Source organism: Schistocerca piceifrons, chromosome X (genome assembly GCF_021461385.2).
Source record: "Schistocerca piceifrons isolate TAMUIC-IGC-003096 chromosome X, iqSchPice1.1, whole genome shotgun sequence".
NCBI lineage: Eukaryota > Metazoa > Arthropoda > Insecta > Orthoptera > Acrididae > Schistocerca > Schistocerca piceifrons.
In genome coordinates this window covers 53,515,457-53,538,039 of record NC_060149.1, presented here as the reverse complement: position 1 = coordinate 53,538,039, position 22,583 = coordinate 53,515,457, and the positions used below count along the sequence as shown (strand labels likewise).

The 22,583-nt window shown below is 38.1% G+C and overlaps 1 protein-coding gene across 1 annotated transcript in view; it reads left to right on the top strand.

Moving 5' to 3' along the window:
* LOC124722172 overlaps positions 1-22,583 on the top strand; it is an 830,020-nt gene that overhangs the window by 792,691 nt on the left and 14,746 nt on the right. Inside the window, exons 70-72 of the mRNA XM_047247373.1 lie at positions 9,128-9,249; positions 9,951-10,072; positions 16,686-16,797. Of these exons, the coding sequence (XP_047103329.1) occupies positions 9,128-9,249; positions 9,951-10,072; positions 16,686-16,797 (356 nt within the window). The remainder of the gene's footprint in view (positions 1-9,127; positions 9,250-9,950; positions 10,073-16,685; positions 16,798-22,583) is intronic.

Below are 22,583 nucleotides of genomic sequence, written 5' to 3'. Positions count from 1 at the left end.
CTATTTAAATGAAGACTGTCTTTACCCAAACATTTATTGCTTAAGAATTTATTGGGATTTATGAACATATCTCCTAGATTGTTACAGTTTTCATTTAAATCATGGTTTATTCTCCAAAATATTTATGACTGATTGATCTTCTGTAGATAATACCACTCACCAAGATTCTAGACATTCTGTAGGGGTTTTAGTCAGATGGAATTAAATTTCTTGTTTCACTTACAGTTTACTCTTCAGTGCTGCTTCTAAGAAAATTTGTTACATACATGGATGAAGACACCTTTGTAATTCTTCCAAGATGCCTCTGCTAAACCACCCTGTGAGCTTTATATGTTGCTAAAGTGTTTCTTCAAAGGGTGGGTCCTGATTCCTGGATGAACGTCTATTGTGGAATTCAGCACTACCGTGTTTTTCAGCAGAGAATCACCTATAACAAGGAATTCATTTTTTTCCTTCTGTTTTTCATTATTGAGACATTTTGAATTCTTTTTACTGTAAGTTACACTTGTCCACTTGTATTTATTTTTGGTTCTTGAGACTCCCATATGAGTTTCTTCCCTATGGGCAGCAGCCTCATTGTTTGAGCTAACTGTATAAGTCCACCCATTTTTATGCTATTTTTGTCTATTGACTCAGCTGTTTTGCAAAAACATTTTTTCCCACACTTCAGGTCAAAATTTTCTTGCTTCTGCACTGATAAATCTGTGTTTAAAGCATCAGTGCCTCTGCAAAGCACTTTAAGAATTTCTTCCTACAAACTCACTGTGGAAGCTAGTTTCATGTTTCCATCCTGCAAACAGTTAAGGCATGGCCAGCGAATATCTTCACAAATAAATTTTAGGTATATTTTTGCATATCTTTCATGGAGCCACATGTTGCTCTTCACACATAGAACTCCTCATACAACTCATTTCTGACACTTTTTATATGATGCACCATTTAGCTTTCACCTATTTATGAGCATTTTGTCACTGCACTTTTCAGTGCGCACCATCTTGACTATGTCTAGTGATGTGCTATTACCTATAAGTGATAGACAATTTCTTTAGCAATAATGAAAATTACTTGGTGGAGTAAAAAAATTTATATGATGAACATTCAGTACATGCTGCAGGCATTGAGTAGTGTAGGGACACACAAAGAGCATTTGGAACACAGTTTGCTATGATTTCTGTAAATATACGTGGGTGATGGTCGAGAGAGAGAGAGAGAGAGAGAGAGAGAGAGAGAGGAGAGAGAGAGAGAGAGAGAATTAGGGCAGCTACTTCTAACCCTCATTCAACCAAAATAAGCTTGATGTGGCTAGCAAAATAGTGGTAACTGATGGGTAAATGGAGGAATCTTTATTTTCAGAATTTTATCCCCTTTGTATATACATATATAACCATTTTCAGCTGAAAGTAAGCAGATGATCTCTACTTTCCTGCTATCCCAAGCATGTTGAGTATGGTTGGAAGTAATTTCAACATCCTCATAATCTGGGGTGCCACAACCTCTGGTGAAAACAACTGAGCTTAAAAAGGTGACAGTTGATATTTATCAAATGATTGTGGTAATAACCTAAGAAAATAGTGTTATGGACTTCTGATGGAAGGCCATCTACTGCAAGATGACAAAATAATTCCTGCATTGACTTTTTTGCTATGGTTTGCTGCGCTGTTGTCCTCAGGATCTACCTGGACTGGAGGTAGCTTGTACTGTTTGTTGTCTGAGAAAAAATGTAAACTAAGGCAACATGTAAGATGAACTGGCACTACGAGGCAAACTGGACATATTTATAGTTGTTTTAGGGGCTCTTAGATTGTAGAAAAGTTTACTCAGTTTCTGAGTCTCGTCAGTTGACCCTGACCTGTAGTTATCAGAGCCAGTGCCTACACAGGTGGCAGAAGTTATTTTTGAGACAGGAGTTTCTAGGGTAGGTGATGGTCTTGAGACAAGAAGTTATAATAATTGAGACACTACAAGCAAATGTGCCACTGTCTGCCAATAATCATTGTGGCTATATACAGGTAGTATGGCATGATGCAATCCCTGATGTCATGTACGAAACCACTGCGGTATTCTCTGGAGCAAAATTATTTTGCTGGATACACCTCAGGACTGACAAACAAAATCCTAAAAAAACACTGTATATTATTATTTATTAGGGTCAGAGGCAAACACAATACATGGTAATTGCCACTACAAGCCAATAAAAGAAAGAAGTATCAAGCTACACTACTGCTGACCACAGAGTTGCAAGCAGGAGATCTTCTTCTGTGCAAGATGCAGAGCACAGTAGACACTCCAGTAGGTGTTACATGGTCTGTGCTTACCTGCAGTCACAGTTGGTGGTATACAGTAAATTGGGGTGAACTGGGATGGAAAATGAAAGTTTTACTGAAAATTAATATCTAAATATTGTACTATAATTTTGAAATTTTAAATACAGCATCTCTAATCCTTCCTACAGCAATGTGTTATTCAAATATTAATCTGAATAGTGTTTCAAATCTCCCCAGGACTTTTACTAAGAAAAATGCATTTATACTACCTCAACTTTATATTAATTAATGCCAATTAATATTTTTAATATTACCATCCAGCTTTATTAACCATTAAATCTCTGAGTTTACAAATGCTTTTATAAGACTGATGTTACAAAAAACAAACCATACCATTCATTACATAATACAACAGTTTACATTACATGATGTCAATAACTTCTAGAGTTTTAAATATCATTCTTCCTCATTGGAAATCAGTTCCTGTCACCTTCATCACAACTTGTGCTTTTGACACCACACACATGTCTACAATGTCAGGAAAAAAGAAGTATTCTTGTTTCTCACTGATTTTCTTCCTCATGAAATTAACTTAAAAGTCATCATGCAGCTCCATAGCCTCAATCCTTCCTACATATAATTTTGAGTGGGTAGTCTTTGTAACAGGAAGATCAACAAAGACAAAATCTTTTTTATCCATTGTCATTGGAGTTGTCTCATAAGGTCCAGGTCCATATTCCTCTTCAGTTGTTGTCTCAGATATTACAGTTTCTTGCTCCAGAACTTTGGGATCACCGGCTTCCTTTTCCTTGCTGTCCACTCTAATATTGTCTGAAATTTCTGTCATTGACATGACACCTTTCCCAGGGAGAACTTCCAGTTTCCTATCATGGGCTTTCTTTGGGTTGGGCATTAATAGACCCATAACGAACATCTCTCAGGTGTTGCACAAAGGTGTCAGACCATACCTGCGTTGGGTCGCCTGTTTCATTTTCCAAACTACTGACAGGTAAGAGGGATAAAACTTTTTCTGGATTGAAAGGTACAATACCAAAAGCACGAAATCCTGCAAAAGCATTGTCTTCAGTTTTCTCACCCTTGTAGTGAAATGTGACATTCAATGTCTTAGGGAAGTCGCTTTTAGGAAGAACACCCCTATTGCCTTTCTTCCAATCAGTCAAAGCTTTTCACCAAGCCATCTTCATTAGGCGAAAGAATGCCATGTCTCAAGGCTGGCAGATGTGTGTTGCATTTGCGGGAGCAACAAAAATGTAATATTGTTTTCCTCGCATTGGGAGACTACAAACAAGGAAATGTGGCTTGAGAGATTCTCTCTTATCAGAACTTTGACCCCCTCAAGCCATCTTAAGAGACAGCAAAGCTAGTGTCTGAAACCAATCTTCAAATGTACTGAGGTCCAGCCATCCACTCTGGTTTCTGTTGTATGCTGTACAATTCATTCCACCTTCCATCCAGGTTGGATACAGATGAGTGGCCTTATAAACTACATAATGTGGCAGAAGATCTCGTGCAGAAGCCATCATTACAGATGTACTTGTTTTGGATGAGTCTATGATTCTATGAGGAAGTTTACATCCCCTCTTGACTAACACACTGACAGCACCAGGATAATCAGAGAAACTGGTCCCATCATAGTTGACTGTGTGGCTAGGCAGAACCCCTCTCACAGTCTCCTCCAAATTCTTGAAATAGCTTGCTATGACATCTCTGTTCACTTTAACTCCAGCTCTCTTTACAGTTTCACTCAAATGTACACTCAAATTATTGCGATGAAAGCAGATTTTTCACCTACTCATATCCAGGCCTCTTGTCTTCAAACCTCTTTTCCACTCTTCCCCTTTGGTCCAAATAGCTCTTTACAATATTCCTTATCTAACTTGTCATTAATGGTTGGCCCCATTCTGTGCATTTAAATAACCCACTGATTAATGTCTTCTCTTCTTCTAAGCTAAAAACAGTTTGTCCACCTATTTTCAAAGGATTTTTGTTATTTAATTTCTTTGAAAGTGTACTAGGTGGTATTCCATATTTTTTGGACGCATTCCTGAGTGATAATTTACGTGCCTTGACATCACTGACAGCTTTCTGCAGGCTTGTCTTGCAGTATTTTTTACAGCCAGCTGGCCCAATCTTATTTTTGTATATCCATGGCATGTCCAAATTCACTCTGGAAAAATATGATTTTCTACATTTATGCCTGCAACTAATGAATAACATAATCAAATTAACCTAATTTTTCATACATCATCACTCATAGTTGTCCTCCACATTCCATTATCAGAGAACTGTATTACAATTACCAGAGTAGTTGTGCAACAGTTTGTTTCCAGATTTTTATAAAAAAGGTAAAGTTTACACTTAAATACATTTTTTTTTTAAATCACATAACTCTTGGACACACATGCTGCAGCCAGGCGACTAGCACGAGTTTGGGGGTTCTCGTAAAGATAAGTCATTCTTAGATTATAAAAATATATAGTTTAGTATTGATTACATGGAAAGTAGGTGTATTAATGTGCCTTTTAAGCATACCATTAATGGTTTCATTTTTCTTTATGTAATATAGCAGAAAATGCAAAAAGATCGTACATTCGTATTTTCTGTTTATGTTTTGCTGTAGCAAATCTATATAATTTTGTTTAGTTGATCTTTGCTCTCTCCAGAAATTTAACTGTAGCATACCTCTACATTATTTAACTCACATTTCCAGAAAGTAGCATAAATTTTAAGTTGTTGTTTCAGAAACTTTCCACTGTTGTTTTTGTTTACACACAGTTGCATATAGGCCAAATTTGTGGAACCACATTTTCGTGTTTATCTGTAATTTAACTGACTTATTCTTAATAAACAATTATGTTTATCATGAGTGAAAAGTGCTTGACTTGCCATAGAATTGTTAGGTTAGGGCTTTTGGTGTGACGGGTGCTGTAGTTTTTTCCATGTGGGTGACTGTAGTGGCGTGGGAATAGGGGAAGTAAATGAGACTCATCAGTGGTTTTCTAGGATATGTAGTAGAGATAGGAAGATACTCGAACAAGAGGGGAAAATTTCCGCCCTTCAGGCTGAGTTAGACAAGGCCAGGGGAAATCTTGACGGGTTAAAGAGGGAGAAGGGTAAAGAGAGGTGGGAAGTGGCAACAGGCAACAGGAGGAACAGGCCTCGAACTTTGTCTTACAGCTTCAGGGTGAATGTGGAAATAGATTTGACCTGTTGCTTCAGTTAGAAGCTGGTGAACCTCAAACAGTTGCAGGTGTAGACAGGGCACAACAAACTTTCAACAGCAAATTGAAAAGTAAGAATGTTGGGAAATCAATAAAGAGAAAGAAAGTGTTGTTGTTAGGTAGTTCCCATGGGAGAGGTGTTGGCCAACTTTTGCAGGATGAACTCGAATCAGAATACCAGGTCACCAATTTTTTTAAACCTAGTGCTGGTCTCTAGCAAGTGACAGAGGATTTAGGATCACTTTGCAATGATTTCACTAAGGAAGACACCATGGTTATAGTGGGTGGGGCAGGTAATAGTATTGACAGAGATCCTGGGTACAGTATAGAGTGTGGCCTGGTAAAGATTGCATCAGCATCGAAGCATACTAGTGTTGAGCTTGTATCTGTTCTTGGGCACCATGACCAACCTCATTTGAACTCTTCTGTCAAGAGAGTTAATTTGGAGTTGGAACGGCTGCTTATGTTAGGTGCAGGGTCACACATTGGAGTGGTTCCTGTTGACATACCCACTCTTACAGTCACACAGTACAAATGTCTTTATTCCAAATCTACTTTGCTTGGTGGGAATAAATTCCTTAAAAGATAATCGTCCTTTGAACAGCAAGAGACTTTCATCTATATAAAACTTGTGATGTGGATGATATGAGTTACGAAACGTCTTACAAACTTTGTCAACAATCATCCTAATTTTAAATAGACTGTTGCCTCCAGTAATTTCAGAGTTATCACTGAAGTGTGACATTCTCGGAAGTAGACCAAAATGGTCTCGGGACATAATTACGCTGAAAACTGGTGTGTTCAAAAGTGTATCTGTGGACCAATAATCACTAAATTTTAACATCTTAACTTGTTCCATTAGAAGGAAAACAGTATAAAAACAATACATTTCCACAAATCCAGTGTCTTTCCACTTTTACGGTCGAGAATTCACAGATTCTGTAGTATTTTCTTTTGTGTAAACGTAAAAACGATTTGTTTCGTCTGCAATAAATTGCAACAGTTCTTGAGACAGAAATGAAAGAATGCTTGGGTCAGTATCTAACTGGCATTTTTGTCCTGCACTCGAGTCATCAAAGTAATGGTTTAACGGATGGAAATCAGTTTCTTTCCAGTCAAATGTATCACTTAAGTGCACTCTTTTCAGAACCATTTCACCGTCACTTTCTGATTCCTCGGATTCAGAGGAACTGCTGACTGTATTTCTTGCTCTCCCCTCTGATGTAAAAGGCTGAGGACTACAACTTCAATCTTCTGTTGAAGACTCATCACTGTTAGCAACTTCAGATAATTCACACTCACTGTCACTCTTAGTGAGCATATCCAGGATTTCTTTATCTGTGCAACCATGGAGGTATGACATTTCTCACATAGAAAACAAGAAAGCTGACAAAATTACAGGAATCTAAGTCAAATTCTGCAAAGAGTGAGTACAGCAACAAAGATATATGCACTCTTGAACTAAACAGTCAGACCACTGAACAGCTACTAGAAGAGCAGGTTGGAAAGACAGCTCTGCATGTATACACGTCCATAGCGCTCAGGAAGCTCTGTCTCTTTGTGCCTAAACTCATCCCTAGTGGTGGGAAGGCTGGTGGCATGGGATGCTTGAACACGTCCTCAGCGCTGTAGGGCAAACCCAAGGCGACATGTATACATGTCAGGCGAGCCAGGGGAACAGCGAGGCATGACGAGTTAACATATCAGCATCAGTCAAAGGGTTAACTTAAAATGGGCGTCTTATTATTTATTAATATACATTGGATGTATATTAATGTATGAGTGCAACTTAATAATAATCAAGAAAGCTAAATATGCCAGGTATGCCTACCAACACTTAAATTGCTGATCCCGGACAAAAACTTTGAGATCGCTGAACATCTGGGTCAAATCGTATTATTTTCCTGGGCACACACATTCTGTGGACATGTTTTTACTCTGAACTCCAAAACAGTTATCAAAAACTGCTTTAAGCAACACCAAATTTTACCAGTTTGTCAGTGGAGGCCCCCAACTCTCCTTTTGTTAGACAATATTCCACCCCCCCCCCTCCCTTCCCCCACCATTAGCCACCCCCCTTACCAACTTCTAGAATTGCCCCTGTCTGAAAGTGTAATAACATGTGCCATTTACTGTGTTTAGTGGAAATGTGGATCTGAAATTGTCAGCCATAGCCTGAAGTGACTACATTGATGTATTAAAAAGTGTCAATTTAACAGCGTAAAAAACCCAAGAAAGGGTTCATGGATTCAATATCAAATGCAGTAAAAAGATGGTCAACCACGTAAAATTCTGGCAAAGTTCCAACACATTCCTGCGACTGGCCAACTATTACCATAATTTTATGGTTGACTGATAGCCATTTTGCAGCCTCTTTCACCTGGGACTTGCCTCAGTGAGCTTTATATACAAAGGAAAATAACTATAGTTGGAATGTGTTTTATTGTCCAATTGTTGGACTTCACTAGAAAATGCCACCAAAATGCCACTAAAAATGATACTGAACTTGTAATTGCTTTAAAAATATGACCAGCAGTACACTCATTGTGCCATTCACTCTATTTTCATTCAGGCTCAACAGTGACATAGAGCCATTCAGATTGGACACTGAAGAATCATGAAACTTGTGGTTCCCACATTGATGGCTAAGATTTTTTTTCCCCCCTTCTCAGCCGAAGATGTGACATTTGAAATTTAGGTTATATGTTGTTTGGAGCTGTCGACCACATAGTGTGAAATGACTTTACTGAGTCCACCTGTGGAGGCACCTGTCTTGAAAATGATTGGATTGTGATGAAGGCATGAGCAGGCAGGGCCTCAGATGAATGTAACCTCCTCACTCTTTGCTGTTGATACAAAAATAATTTGCTTTTCTTGAGTCACTTAAAAGATACCATGATCCAGTCCCCAAAATATTTACAAGGTGACTCAAGTCAGTAAGTCATTTATCAGTTTCGTGCAGTGTTTGCTAGATACACTTCTCGACAGTCACGTTATAAGCATTCTGTCACATCTTCCCAAACAGTACCAGTGTGGCCACCACAAAAATGAGACACTCCTTTTCATATCCAGGTGCTGCAATTGCTGTCATTATGTAACTTAAGATATTGCCATTGCTCACCTACATGGTTGCGACATGTACATATAGCCACCTCACTGTAATGTCAGAAAACAAACAACTGTCTCTAGTTGGAGCTATACGATGTCTGAATACCAAAGGGACCTGGCTTGTGGAAGATCTACACATCATATGTGGTTGTCTTTTTCTGTATGGTGAGAAAACATGACAGCACTACACCAAGTCACAGATGAACTCTAAATGGCTCATAAAATACTTGCATTCTGTTGATATGTTGTGGAGATACATCAGATATGCTGTTTAAAGAGTGTGTTGTTATTTAAATGGACATGACTTCCAAGTTGTTCTTCACAATGGCTGTTACACTAGTTGCTTGATGAGTTCTTGTGTTGTTTATGTCCCAATGGCTATTAAAAATGTTAATTTTTTTAATACTAGCTAGATTTTCTTATTATGATGTTCAGTTGTCAGTTAAGAGCTAGTAACATATGTTAATGTACTGAATTATACACCAAGTGTACTGCTATAATCTTGCTTTGCAGATTTTCTCTTATTGTATTTGGAGGAGATGGTGTCTATGACGCACCACGCAGCATTGTCATGAACAACAAGATCTTCACATCATCAGAGCACATAGCTGACTACTTTAACAATGTTGTTACAGGTAAGAAGGCACTGGAAAAGGGCCAAATAGATAGAATGATAAAATTATTTCAGATAAGGAGTTAGCATTATTTCTAAATTATAACCTTTTCTTTTGTCACGAGATTTCACAATGTCATACTGTACCAATGACTGTAATATCTTCTATACAGTATGTTCTATACAGTGGTCATTTTAGAATGTACCACTAAAACTATGCTGAGAACTAAACATCATCTAAAATGTTTAAGAAATTCAGGCAATGAAATATTCAAAGTTTTCTGAGTAAAATAAGTGAAAAGAACATATGCACCAATAATATTACATATGTACCAGTAATTTTTAGTATTTTAATCAGACTATGTGTAAAGGTCTCAGTGAAATTAGCCTGACTCTCAATATTGCAAGAACTTTCCAAGTGTTCTTGTTCTGAGCATTTTTTCTAATACTGTACATGTGTACTTGGAATTTTTTAAAGTTAGAAACAGTAAACAGGCATTTTCAGAGCGAGTAGACTAGCTGATACGAAAATAGTTTCTGTAAATTTTGTAGTATTGTGATTATGGTCTGTTAAAAGTTATAACTTTCTGTTAAATTTTCATGATATCTTGAACAGTATTTTGTCAGTGCACACTCTCATGCAGAGTGAATTATTCATTCTAGTATTTGTCTTATGTATCTGAATTGACACCTTCAATTGAAATTTTGTATTTTTTCCCCTAGGACATGGCAACAGAGATATTTTTGGTGCAATTAATTATGCTACTAAACTTATATACAGACCTGGAATTTCAAAAACATTTATCCTTCTGCCCTGCAGTGAATGTGCACCTGAAAATATGACGGTATTGTATCAAGTTTACAAAGAATATTGCTAACCATTTCCTTCCAATTTACAACATAATAGCAGTTGAAATTACTCAGAAATGTATTTTCATTATTAAATCATCAAATAATGAATAACTGTGCTCTGAATTTATCTTAAGGTATATAACATGAGAAAGTAACACTTATAGCTAACTTCTTATAGTATCAGTTATTGATATTATAATGTAAATGGATAGATAAGAAATCTACTCAACAAGTGAGAGTAGGGGACCACACATACACAAGAATTTAACTTTCACAAGCTTTCAGAGCCAGTGGCTCCTTCTTCTGGCTCTGAAAGCTTGTGCAAGTTAAATCATTTTGTATGCGTGTTCCCCTACAGCTGCTTGGTGAGTAGATTTCTTATCTATCTATTTACATTATTTTTCATTTTAGAAATTTCCTTGAGAAAAGTTTCATTTTTGCAGCCACTTTTTATATTTTGTTATTTAATTATGGTTATTATGTTAATGGAGATGAGTTAATGCCTCTTCACAATGTTTTTGTGAACGTTCATCAACAGCCATGTAACTTAAGATATGTTATTCTGAAGGCTAACAGTTTCAGCATTTCATTATACCACCTCAAGCCTGGAGATAGCATAATGAAATGCTGAAACTGGTAGCCTTCAAAATAAAATAAAATAAAATAAAATAACATCTTAAGCTACACAGCTGTTGGTGAATTTCATTGACACTGACAATTACTTAACCAGCCAATGTCCCATGTCCATAATGGACCAACAGAGATTTGTCATAGGATGTTGCTACCTTTGTTATCAACCATGTGGTAAGATGTTCTCTGAGCTCATCATCTTTGAGCTCATCATCAATTTTTGACCAATAAGTAACATTTTCTGGTGCAAAAAGAGATGGAAGTCTCTAGGGCCGATGGGAGAGCTGTATGGAGTGTGGTCTAACCAGTTACAGTTGAAGTCCTGTAAGAGTTGTCATGTCTTGTTCAAAGTGTGAGGTCTGGCATTGTCATCAATGGAAACAACACTGTTTGTGAGCTATGTGAAACACTTATTCTGTATTGCACAGTGCAGTTTCACAAGCATTTTCCAGTAAACATTTGCATTGATTGGTTCACCATGTGGTATAAAATGTGCAGGTAGAACACAGTGTCTATCCTAAGTGACTGTGCTCATGACTTTTCAAGGTGTCAAGATTTGCTTGGCTTTAGTCTTTACTGATGACACAGTGTGCTTATATTCTACTGATTGTTGTTTTGATTGAGCTGTTTCATAAATGTAACAGAGAAACTACTACAACAGACCTGCAGTAGAAAACAACATATAGAAACAGTCAAAAAAAGTCTCAAGCAAATCAATGTTTCTGTACCCAACAAATATAGAAGAACTACAGGTTACAATAAAAATTCTCAAAATGAAACACTCTGCAGGATTAGATGATATACCTGATTTCATTATAAAGAAATGTGGGGACTTAATCACTGAGCCATTAACTGAGCTATGTAACCTATCTTTTGCTACAGGAACTTTTCCTTCATGTTTGAAGATAGCAAAAGTAAAGCCATTATACAAGAAAGGAAACAAAGATGACATTTCCAACTACAGATCATTGGCACTTCTGTCTGTTTTCTCAAAAATATTGGAAATGCTCTTCAATAAGAGACTAACAGACTCCTTAGAAGATAATGGCATTCTGTCAGAATCTCAACATGGATTTAGAGCAAACTGTTCAACTGAATCAGCAGTTCACTCTTTTGTATTAGAGGCACTGATAGCATTAGACAACAAAAAACTTACCATGGGCATATTTTAAGATTTGTCAAAGGCATTTGACACCATAAATCATTACAAATTGCTAAACAAGCCAGAAAATCTTGGCAGTAGGGGAACAGCTAACAACTGGCTCAGCTCTTATCTTAAGAACAGGGAACAATATGTGGAAATAGATCAGGAAAGGGATAATGTCATTAGGAAATATAATTCCAAGCTACTGACTGCTGACTGTTAAATATGGAGTGGCACAAGGATCAATAATGGGTCCTGTTCTGTCCTTACTCTATGTAAATGACCTAAACATAAGCGATGACAGCAGTAAAATATTTCAATTTGCTTATGAGACAAGTGTTCTAGTTACAGGAAACTCAGAAGAAACTCTTGTAAAAACATGAGAGAAACCACTGACAGGCTAACATGTTACTTTGATAACAATGAGTTAATAATAAACACTGGATATCTGTAGCTATGGAGCCGGCCAGGGTGGCCGAGCGGTTCTAGGTGCTACAGCCTGGAAATGTGCGACCGCTATGGTCATAGGTTCGAATCCTGCCTCGGGCATTGATGTGTGTTATGTCCTTAGGTTAGTTAGGTTTAAGTAGTTCTAAGTTCTAGGTGACTGATGACCTCAGAAGTTAAGTCCCGTAGTGCTCACAGCCATTTGAACCATTTGTAGCTATGGATATACACACAGCACAAAAAAAAATCTAGTATCACCCAAATGGACAGACAATTACCAAAACATCCTGTACCAAATTTCTTGGACTTTATCTGCAAGACAACTTGAAATGGAAAGGACATATTGAGGAAATGAACAAAAAATTAAGTACTTCTTGTTTTGTGTTACACACATTAAAAAATTTTACCAGCTACAACACTGTTCAGTGTGTATATTATGAAGTTGTCACTCTAACCTGCGGTATGGGACGTCATCAAAACATACAAAATTTTAAAAAAATATATAAGAATAATGGAAGGGGTAGATAATCGCAAATCATGTAGACCATTGTTTAAAAAAAAAGGATGATCCTGCCACTTCCTTGCACCTTGCATATATATACTTGAAAATATACCGTACTTACTCGAATCTAAGCCGCACTTTTTTTCCGGTTTTTGTAATCCAAAAAACCGCCTGTGGCTTAGAATTGAGTGCAAAGTGGAAGTTCTGAAAAACGTTGGTAGGTGCTGCCACAACTAACTTCTGTCGTCAAATATATGTAGCGCTTCGCAGGCACAAAGATAAATACTGGCACCAAAACCTCTGCGTCAGTAAATAAATTTAAAAAAAGGTGGAAGACGAGCTTTTTTTCTCCACCCTGAGTTTCGACCACTGCATTTTCATACATTATCCAATGAAGTAAATACAAATTCCGTTTTGTTCATCTTCGAATGTAGCAGCATTTCAATGTACTACGAAAATCCGACTGGCAAGACTGTTTGGGATGTTTGTCAATATGGCCAACTCTGCGTTCTGAATTTTTTCCTACCTGTGAGAAGAGATGGTTTCTAATAGGAACTTTTATGAATTGTGAATTACATGCAGTATTTTCTTCACCATAATAATAATACGAATATAAACATTTTGCCATGTATTCTTTCGTGTTTGCTGCTATCTCATTTAAATCCTGTCTGCCTAATAAACTACGAAACTAGAGTGAGACAACAGCAAACGGGGAGAATATAGATATCATATCATGTTTATATTCATATTATTCAGATGCCAAATAGTGATACAGTCAGAAATGAAGCATGGCAATTGATTAGATTTTTAAATCTAAGATGACTCTAATTTCTGTGCAGAATGTAATGTACTAAAGAGGTGTCTGCAAAGATTTTCAAACGGAGAAAAATTTTCGCTAAACTCTCATTCAGAACATCTTCTATCATACGCAGTCTATTATTTGGTTCTTATTGATCATTATCAAAGAAAGCAGCAGTGTAAGTAACAACAAATAGCAGTCTCTTGCCATTGTTTCACTAATGCGACGATTCCTCTCTTTTTCCTTTTTTTAAAATTGTACGCAGCGGTAGCGCGCACAAAAGCAAGCCATACCGCGAGCGGCAAGAGGTCGTAAACACTCATTATCAGAATATGACAAACAATGCGTGACACAGGACAGTAATGCATTTTCAGCTTTGAGTGACGTAAACACCTATAACAAAGAGAACGGCACTTATCAGATCAAAGAAAAATAAGCAATCAATTCAAACCAGACGAAGCACATGAAAAAGGAAGGGTACCCATACAAATACGGACGGAGCGCCTGACGCATAGCAATGGCTACCTGGTAAAGCTTAACTGCTAAGCTTACAACTCGAACCAAACTACTATAGCTGTATCATCATTCATTTGACCTAAATTGCGTCTCATATTACAATGGACCAACTTTGTTTCGATTTGGAGGTGCGGCCTAAAACTTTTCTCTCCCCTTGAATTTCGAGTCTCACATTTCAGGTGTGGCTTAGATTCGGGAAGATTTTTTTCCTCGATTTCGAGTCTCATTTTTCAGGTGCAGCTTAGATTCGAGTGCGGCTTAAATTCGTGTAAATACAGTAATGTATTTAAAGCAAAACTTACATACAAAATGACCACTCATCACTCAAAATCACACTATACACAGCTATGATACAAGACAAAAATTGGATGTACATGTTCAAAGCGCCAACACAAAGTTATTTCAAAACTGTCTTTTCCATCCTAGTATCAAACTATACACTGCCTTACCAGGTACCATGAAACACATACAAAACATTGGTTACTTCAAATCTAAATTGAAGTCGTACTTGGTTGATCAATGCTTTTACACAGTAAATGAATACCTACAAAAGCAAATTTTTCTATGTAAACCCAATGTAGTCTCGTACAGAAGAACATTTGTATATTATCTCTCTGTATATAGTGATACAACATTTATTTAAGTATTCATCATTAATTGGTATGTTAAAGTGTGTTATTATGTACAGAGGTATATTATATGTAAAACTGCTAATATTAACATAAAAATCCAAATATCTCTTGCACATTGTGCAGCTTTAGATGAAAATGGATCAATAAATCAAATGTCTCACCACCATCCACTAGAAAATCACCATCCTCTTTGTTGTAACATGTCAGAAAGCCAAGTGCACCAACCAATCATTATTCTGTGTTTTGCTCTGTAAGAGTTTTTGGCACACAGTGAAAACACAGTTTTCAAAAATTCACTTTTTCATTAACAATTTCATGAAGAAATGATCTTGAAATTTTTCAGAGAGTTCTTAGAAAGATAAAATATTGTAAAATTGCAGCAGTTTTCCTTTGTGAGTTCTTCAACTTCATGAACCAGTTCTATGTTGACCAAACTTGGACACCCACGTTGTTTGTCTTCATACATTTGATGGCATTCTTCATTGACCTATCTGAACTATCTTACCATTGAACCACTCATCACATTTTCTCCATAAGCCTCACAAATCTGTCGATGAATGTCAAATGTCATTTATTGTTTCTTGCATTCTGAAAACAAGTTACTGATACAACATCAATCAACTTTATCATTCCAAACAAGCGCTATCAGCATAAACAATCCACAAAGAAATCAAAGTGGTGTCATCTACTTCATCTTGACTCAAAGCAACTAACACATATGTTCCAAACTGACTGTAATGCTGTTGTGGAACAAAATACAATTGAAACTTACTTTCTGTACCGGCCTCATAATAAATTATACTCTAAAATTAGCTAGAGAAAAACATTGTATCAAACTAGTTCAACATGTACTAACAAGGAGGGCATGTGATTCTTGAAAATACACCACATGTAATTTGTAGAAGGAGTATTAGAGTTGAATAACCGATCAAAAATGAGATCATTAGAGATGATGTAGTTTGAGGTGGTATAAAGGGTGTCCCAGGAGGAATGGTCTGTATTTAGGCATATGGCATGTTGATGCAAAAAAGTCTCAAAAACATGTGCTCTAAAATGTATTCCTTAAGGACTATGAGCCTTCCTTAATGTTTAAAATTTGTGGTAAGTTCCTACGGGACCTGCTGAGGTCATCGGTCCCTAGGCTTACACACTACTTAATCTAACTTAAACTACCTTATGCTAAGGACAACACACATACCCATGCCTGAGGGAGGATTTGAACCTCCAATGGAGGCAGCCGCACAAACCGTGGCAAGGCACCCTAGACCACACAGCTACCCCGCGCAGCCTTCATCTTTGATACTGTGAAACACATCTCTTCTACTGTAAGTTCCTTGCTTTCCGTATTTTGGGAGGACCTAGTATGAAACAAAAGAAGAAAATATGGTCTAGGATCTAAAATGCATACCTGAAGAGCTATGTGTAGCTGTTCTGCAGAAGAGACATTTTGCACACCAGCAAAGATTAACAAATGCTCATGCTCTTAAGTTATGCACTTCAGAGGCCATATTTACTGGACCTTTTTCTTGTTTCTGGTTGACACTATCACCTCTCAAAAATATGGAAATTACAGAGCTCACAGTAAAAGAGATTTGTTTCACACTACCGAAGAGGAAGTAATCACAGCTCTTAAGGTATCCATTTTAGAGCCTATGTTTACTAGAATTTTTTACTTTGAATGATCATTCCTGTCATATCCCTGAATATTGACCAATCCTCCTTGGACACCCTGCGTATTTAAGAGGAAAACAGTAATAGTGTTAAGTCCAACATTTCTACACAAAATTGTGTCAAGCTATTATTGCATCTGAATAAAAATAATTCCTTTATGGAAACAAAATTTTTATGCCATTACGTTAATATTTTTCAGTTCATAAAATATTGTATTTTACTAAAAGCAAATGGAAAGTACTACATATTTCATGGTTGTTTTCAGCTGGATTATTCTGCACTCCACCAGGGCCTTCTAGACCATGGTATTACTCTCCACATTCTCATGAATGAGGAATTTAGATTTGAAAAACCACGCCTGCAAAAAATATTGTATGGTAAGCGAGCAACTTCTAAAACCCCAAATGTTCTTTTTATTTCTGACACTGTATTAAAACATAGACATACAGTTACCATTCATGCATTCATTTTCTCTTCATACATCATGTTCTACAGATCCCATCATGAAGGACAGCCTTCACGAATGTGGAAGTAGTCAAGTTAAACATTAATAGGCAGAACCAGGCACTGCTTATGTGAAGCATACTAATAACAAATTATCACTAGTGTGAATCTACTCATATTAATAACAACAGATATTATGAAATTACTTCAAAATTACTTTATACACTAGAGACCCAAAGAAACTGGTACACCTGTCTGATATCATGTAGGGCTGTCCATAAATCCATAAAGGTATGAGGAGGTGGAGATCCCTTCTGAACAGCACATTGCAAGGCATCCGAAATATGCTCAATAATGTAGATGTCCAGGAAGTTTGGTGACCAGCGGAAGTGTTTAAACTCAGAAGCATGTTCCTGGAGCCACTCTGTAGCAATTCTGGATGTGTGGGTTGTTGAATTGTCCAAATCTGCTGGAATGCACAATCCACATGAATAGATACAAGTGATCAGACAGGATGCTTACATACGTATCACCTGTCAGAGTCACATCTAGATGTATCAGGGGTCCCATATCACTCCAACTGCACATGCCCCACACCATTACAGTTCCTCCACCAGCTTGAACAGTCCACTGCTGACATGCAGGGTCCATGGAGTCATGAGATTGTCTCTATACTCGTACACATCCATCCGCTTGATACAATTTTTAACGAGACTCATCTGACCAGGCAACATGTTTCCAGTCATCAACAGTGCAATGTCAGTGTTGACGGGCCCAGTTGAGACGTAAAGCTTTGCGCTGTGCAGACATCAAGTGCACACGAGTGGGCCTTCAGCTCCAAAAGCTCATACTGATGATGTTTAATTGAATGGTTCATGGACTGACAGTTGTTGATGGCTCAGCATTGAAATCTGCAGCAATTTTCCAATGGATTGCACATCTATCATGTTGAACAATTCTCTTCAGTTGTCATTGGTGCCATTCTTAGAGGAACTTTTTCCGGCCACAGTGATGTCGGAGATTTGATGCTTTACTGGATTCCTGATATACATGGTACATTCATGAAATGGTCGTACGGGAAATTTCCTACTTCATCACTACCTTGGAGATGCTGTGTCCCATTGCTCATGTGCCAACTATAACACTATGTTCAAACTCACTTGAATCTTGATAAACTGTAATTGTAGCAGCAGTAATTGATCTAACAACTGCACCAGACACATGTTGTCTTATATAGGTGTTGCCAACTGTAACGTTGTATTCTGCGTATTTACATATCTCTGTATTTGAATATACATGCCTATACCAGTTTCTTTGGTACTTCAGTGTATATGTTTATATACTTTAGCAGAGAAACAGCTTCTCTGAAAAAATACATTGCACCTCCTCTTATACTACTCATGTGCTTCTTTTACTATACTTCAAACAAATCATCTATGTACCTTTCCATATATCTTTTATCAACTGTCTATAGACTGACAAAGTCAAGATCTGCCAACATAAATGTTATAATTATGTGGAAATTGCATCCCTGAGGAGTCCAAATAGTGTGATGAGGTATTCTTTTAATCCGTTTTTGACTATTTGAAGATTTTCAATTTATTGCCTGATGTGTGTTATTATCCTATCATAGACTATATGGAAATTCTTCTTAAGAGTATATAGCATAGCTTGTATAAAATACACAATAATCACAACAAGCTGTTCACAGTTTTTTTTTATAATTTTGCAACTAATTTCAACCTAATGGTCACTATTCTGTAGAACTTTTATTTTTTCTGATGAATACAACATGACTATAATTTTAAAATGTAAACCATGATTACTTACCACAATGGGAATCTGTGGCCTTGGCTTATAGCATGGCATTGTCAGGTTTGGAGTTCCAGAGTAATAAAACAAAACTTTTAACAACTTGGCGTGATTATTTTAGAAAAGTTTGTCTTATTTGGAAATTATTTTTACTTATGGTATTCTCACTGTGAATTGCTCAGGTCACTTTCAACTCACTCTTCTAATTAACTACAGATGCCATTACCAATAGGAATTATATGTGTTGGATGTTCAATGTCAATGTCCCTTGGTCCATGCAGAGGCTTCTGCAAGATGTTTGGTTATCAGATTTACACATTATTCTTATTGCATCCTTTTGTAGAACAAATACTTGGCTTAGTTTCATTGTCCCAAAAGATTATGCAATACCACAATATTGAATGAAAGTGTCACCCTGATACCTGGATGGTCAGCGTGACGGACTGCCGTCCTAAGGGGCCCGGGTTCGGTTCCTGGATGGGTCAGGAATTTTCTCTGCTCAGGGACTGGGTCTTGTGTTGTCTTTATCATCCCAGCCAGTGATGCCAAAGGCTCATTTTCATTTCCAATGAAAGTGTGCTAACAATCCCATATGTAAGTAAACACAATTAGAGACATTTCTGAGTGCAAACCAAGCAGACCTGGGCTTTTTGGTAAACTTATACATGCACTGGTGCCTCATCTGGTGTATGGCCATTAATCTCTACTTCTGAGACTTGTAAGTCATTGTGATATATGGCAATGCATAATACAAGTCTCTGCAAGATTAAGTATTTGCTATTAACTAATTGTAAGCCTCTTTCATTGTTCTGCTGCCTGTTTCTGTTAAGGGTGTGTTTACACTCTTTATCAGTATACTAGTCTCTCTGGAGAGACTGCATGACTGCATTCAGATTGTGTGATCTTCAAGAGGTTACTCTCCCATTTTAGATGCTGTTGTTAAGATGCTTTCATGCAGTAGTATCTAATGGTAACAACAAATGTAGGATAAAAAAGTTTCTTGAACTAACATGCTTTATTATTTGTTCGAACAGAAAAGTAGTATGAATGCTTTAAGCTTGTATAATGATTAACATCTCCTGAATCCACTTGGAGAACAATTAGGAGCTGCCTGCTGTCTAACATCCAGACCAGATAATGATTAATCATTTGCTCCAAGTTCTTTCCTCAGTCATGCTGTGGTAACTATTGGGACATGTTCAGTCCTTTCCTGGTTTGAGGAGAGGTATCAAAATTGCCTCTGTCCAGGAGTTGAGAAAGCGACCTGTCTGCCTTATTGAATTAAAACATTGTAAGGTGACTTCCTTTAATGCTGTTTTCAAGTTCTGCAATGTGCTGCATTAGAGTTTGTCATGACCAGATGCAGCATCACGAGCCACAGTGAGTGCCAAATCCAGGTCCCACATGGAGAGTTTGCAATTGTAGGACTCCAAACTCTGTGAGTAATGACAGCACACTAGATCCTTGCTGGCAGTGGCAGTTATAGTAGTCATTACGAAATGCTCTGCCATTGTCTCCACAATGTCTCCAGGTGGTGTTTGGAGGCACCCCTGTCTCAACGTTGCTGTAGGTGACCAACTGTATTTACCAGAAGTCCTCCTGATGGGTTCCCATACTGTAGTTAAACAAGTGTAATGGTTGATGGAGACCAGGAATGCTTGCTATGTCCTTTCCTTGCTCCCCTTGATAATGCATCAATCCTTGGCCCTTGCCACTCAAAAGCCTGTGAGGTTTTCCACTGTTGAGTGGCACTTAAACCATCATAGAGCCATATTTCTTACCTGGCTTACTGAATGGCACTCATCAGTCCACCAAGGGACAGGTTGCCTCCATAAATGACCTGAGGACTTTGAGACAAAGACATCATTGGCTTTGTGGAACCCTTGTGTGATGTGGTCAAGCACAGCCAGCTGGCTGAAAATTGTCCAGGTGGCTCTGCCAGTCATTTGTCTTGGCTGCATCCTTTCAGGGAAAGCTCCATCCAGAGATCAATCCAGAGTGGGAAGTGGTCACTGGAATGAAGGTCATCAGTAACTTCCCACTGAACAGAGTCCATGAGGACTGGAGAGCAGAAAGAGAGGTTTATGGCTGAGGATGACGCAGTAGCAGCACAGAAATGAGTGGGAGTGCTAGAGTTGAGGATGCACAGCTGATGAGATGTCATGATGCTCTCTAAATCCCAACCTCAATGGAAAGTAGAGATTGAGCCCCACAATACATGATAGTCATTGAAGTCTCCCAGTGGAAGAAATGGTCAGGGTAGTTGTTATGTAAGATCTGTTATGGCCTCAGAGTCTGTCTCATTTTGTGGAAGTAAATACAGTGAACAGTGATCCTCAGACACACATGAATTTCAGCTGCAGTTGCTTACACATCAGTAGCAACAAGGAGAACAAAGGAGTGGTTTGCATTACTGACAAGCACAACAACCCCTCCATTGGCCCTTTCACCAGTCAGGTCATCTTTGTGATGAAGGGTACAGCCCTGTAGTACACGGGCATCAGTCATTTTAAAATGCGCTACCTGCAAACACAAGCACAGGGGCCATTCCTGTGCTAGGAGTATCAGTTCCTCCACATTTGTCCTGAAACTATTAATGTTCCAGTGCAGTGTGGGAGCCATTTATCTTGGGGATAGTGCTTTCACTCTGTCTTTCTGCTGGAGAGGGGAACCTGTAGTGGGTGGAGGCTCAGTTTTTGGGTGAGATGAGTACCCCAGGCCAACAAAAATGGCTCTGAGCACTATAGGACTTAACATCTATGGTCACCAGTCCCCTAGAACTGAGAACTACTTAAACCTAACTAACCTAAGGACATCACACAACACCCAGTCATCACGAGGCAGAGAAAATGCCCGACCCCGCCAGGAATCGAACCCGGGCGTGGGAAGCGAGAACGCTACCGCACGACCATGAGCTGCGGACCCAGGCCAACATCAAAGTCCATTGGTGCTGAAGATGAATCATGAGAGATGTCAAAGAGAGTGACATTAACATCCACAGACTGCTTACTTCCTGTCTTAATTAGAGGTTTATGCTCTGCCTTTGGCTTTTTTGCCTGGGGAGGCTCCAGAGTCAAAACCATAGAAGTGGTAGTGGCAGCACTGGATGGTGGACCAGACTGAACCTTTAGAGGGGAAACATAGTCTTTTCTGATGTTCTGGGAAGAGGTATGGCCTTCAAAAGCACTGCAGTAGTTCAAGTAAATTGATAAATGGAGGTACTAGTGCTGACACTAACAACCTCCATTTGTGTAGCCACACCTATCTTCTGAACTGGCTGTTTAAGAACAGAAGCAAAGGAGGTAGCGAAGGCAGGGGACAACATAGCTTTTTACAGCTTTTTTGCCTCATCATATGGGATTCACTTCATAGTTTTAAGCTCTTGTATCTTCCATGCTTCAAGATATACACTGCAATCCCTGCTCGAGACAGGGTGATTCCCAGGGTCAGCAGCTTTACCAAATTTCTGACAAGTGGCTTCTCCCTTACTCCAAGGAGTAGTATGTCCAAAGTGTAGGTATACAGTTAAAAGTAAATGTGAATGAGTCTGACTTAACCAGATTGCAATCCACCATTTTAATTGTATTTTGGATGTCAACTGTGCCTTCTTGGGCTCATTAAGCTTTAAGTTAATCTTTGAACATTTCCACCAAATGCCTGCATGTCACAAAGCCTTTGCTGTACTTGAAGGAGTTGTGGACCTTACTTTCAATGGCATAGTCCCCAAGGCTTTTCACTTTCTGCAAATTTGTTACCTGTTGGGGACTAGAGGTTACAACCAACAGTGCCCCATTATGTAACTGCTTGACAGATTTTCAGGTAACAACAGTGCCCTCTTAACCTTTTTGGATGTAGAAAGATGAAACTTTGTGAAAGTTGCCTTCTTTTCTATTAAAAACACATTTCA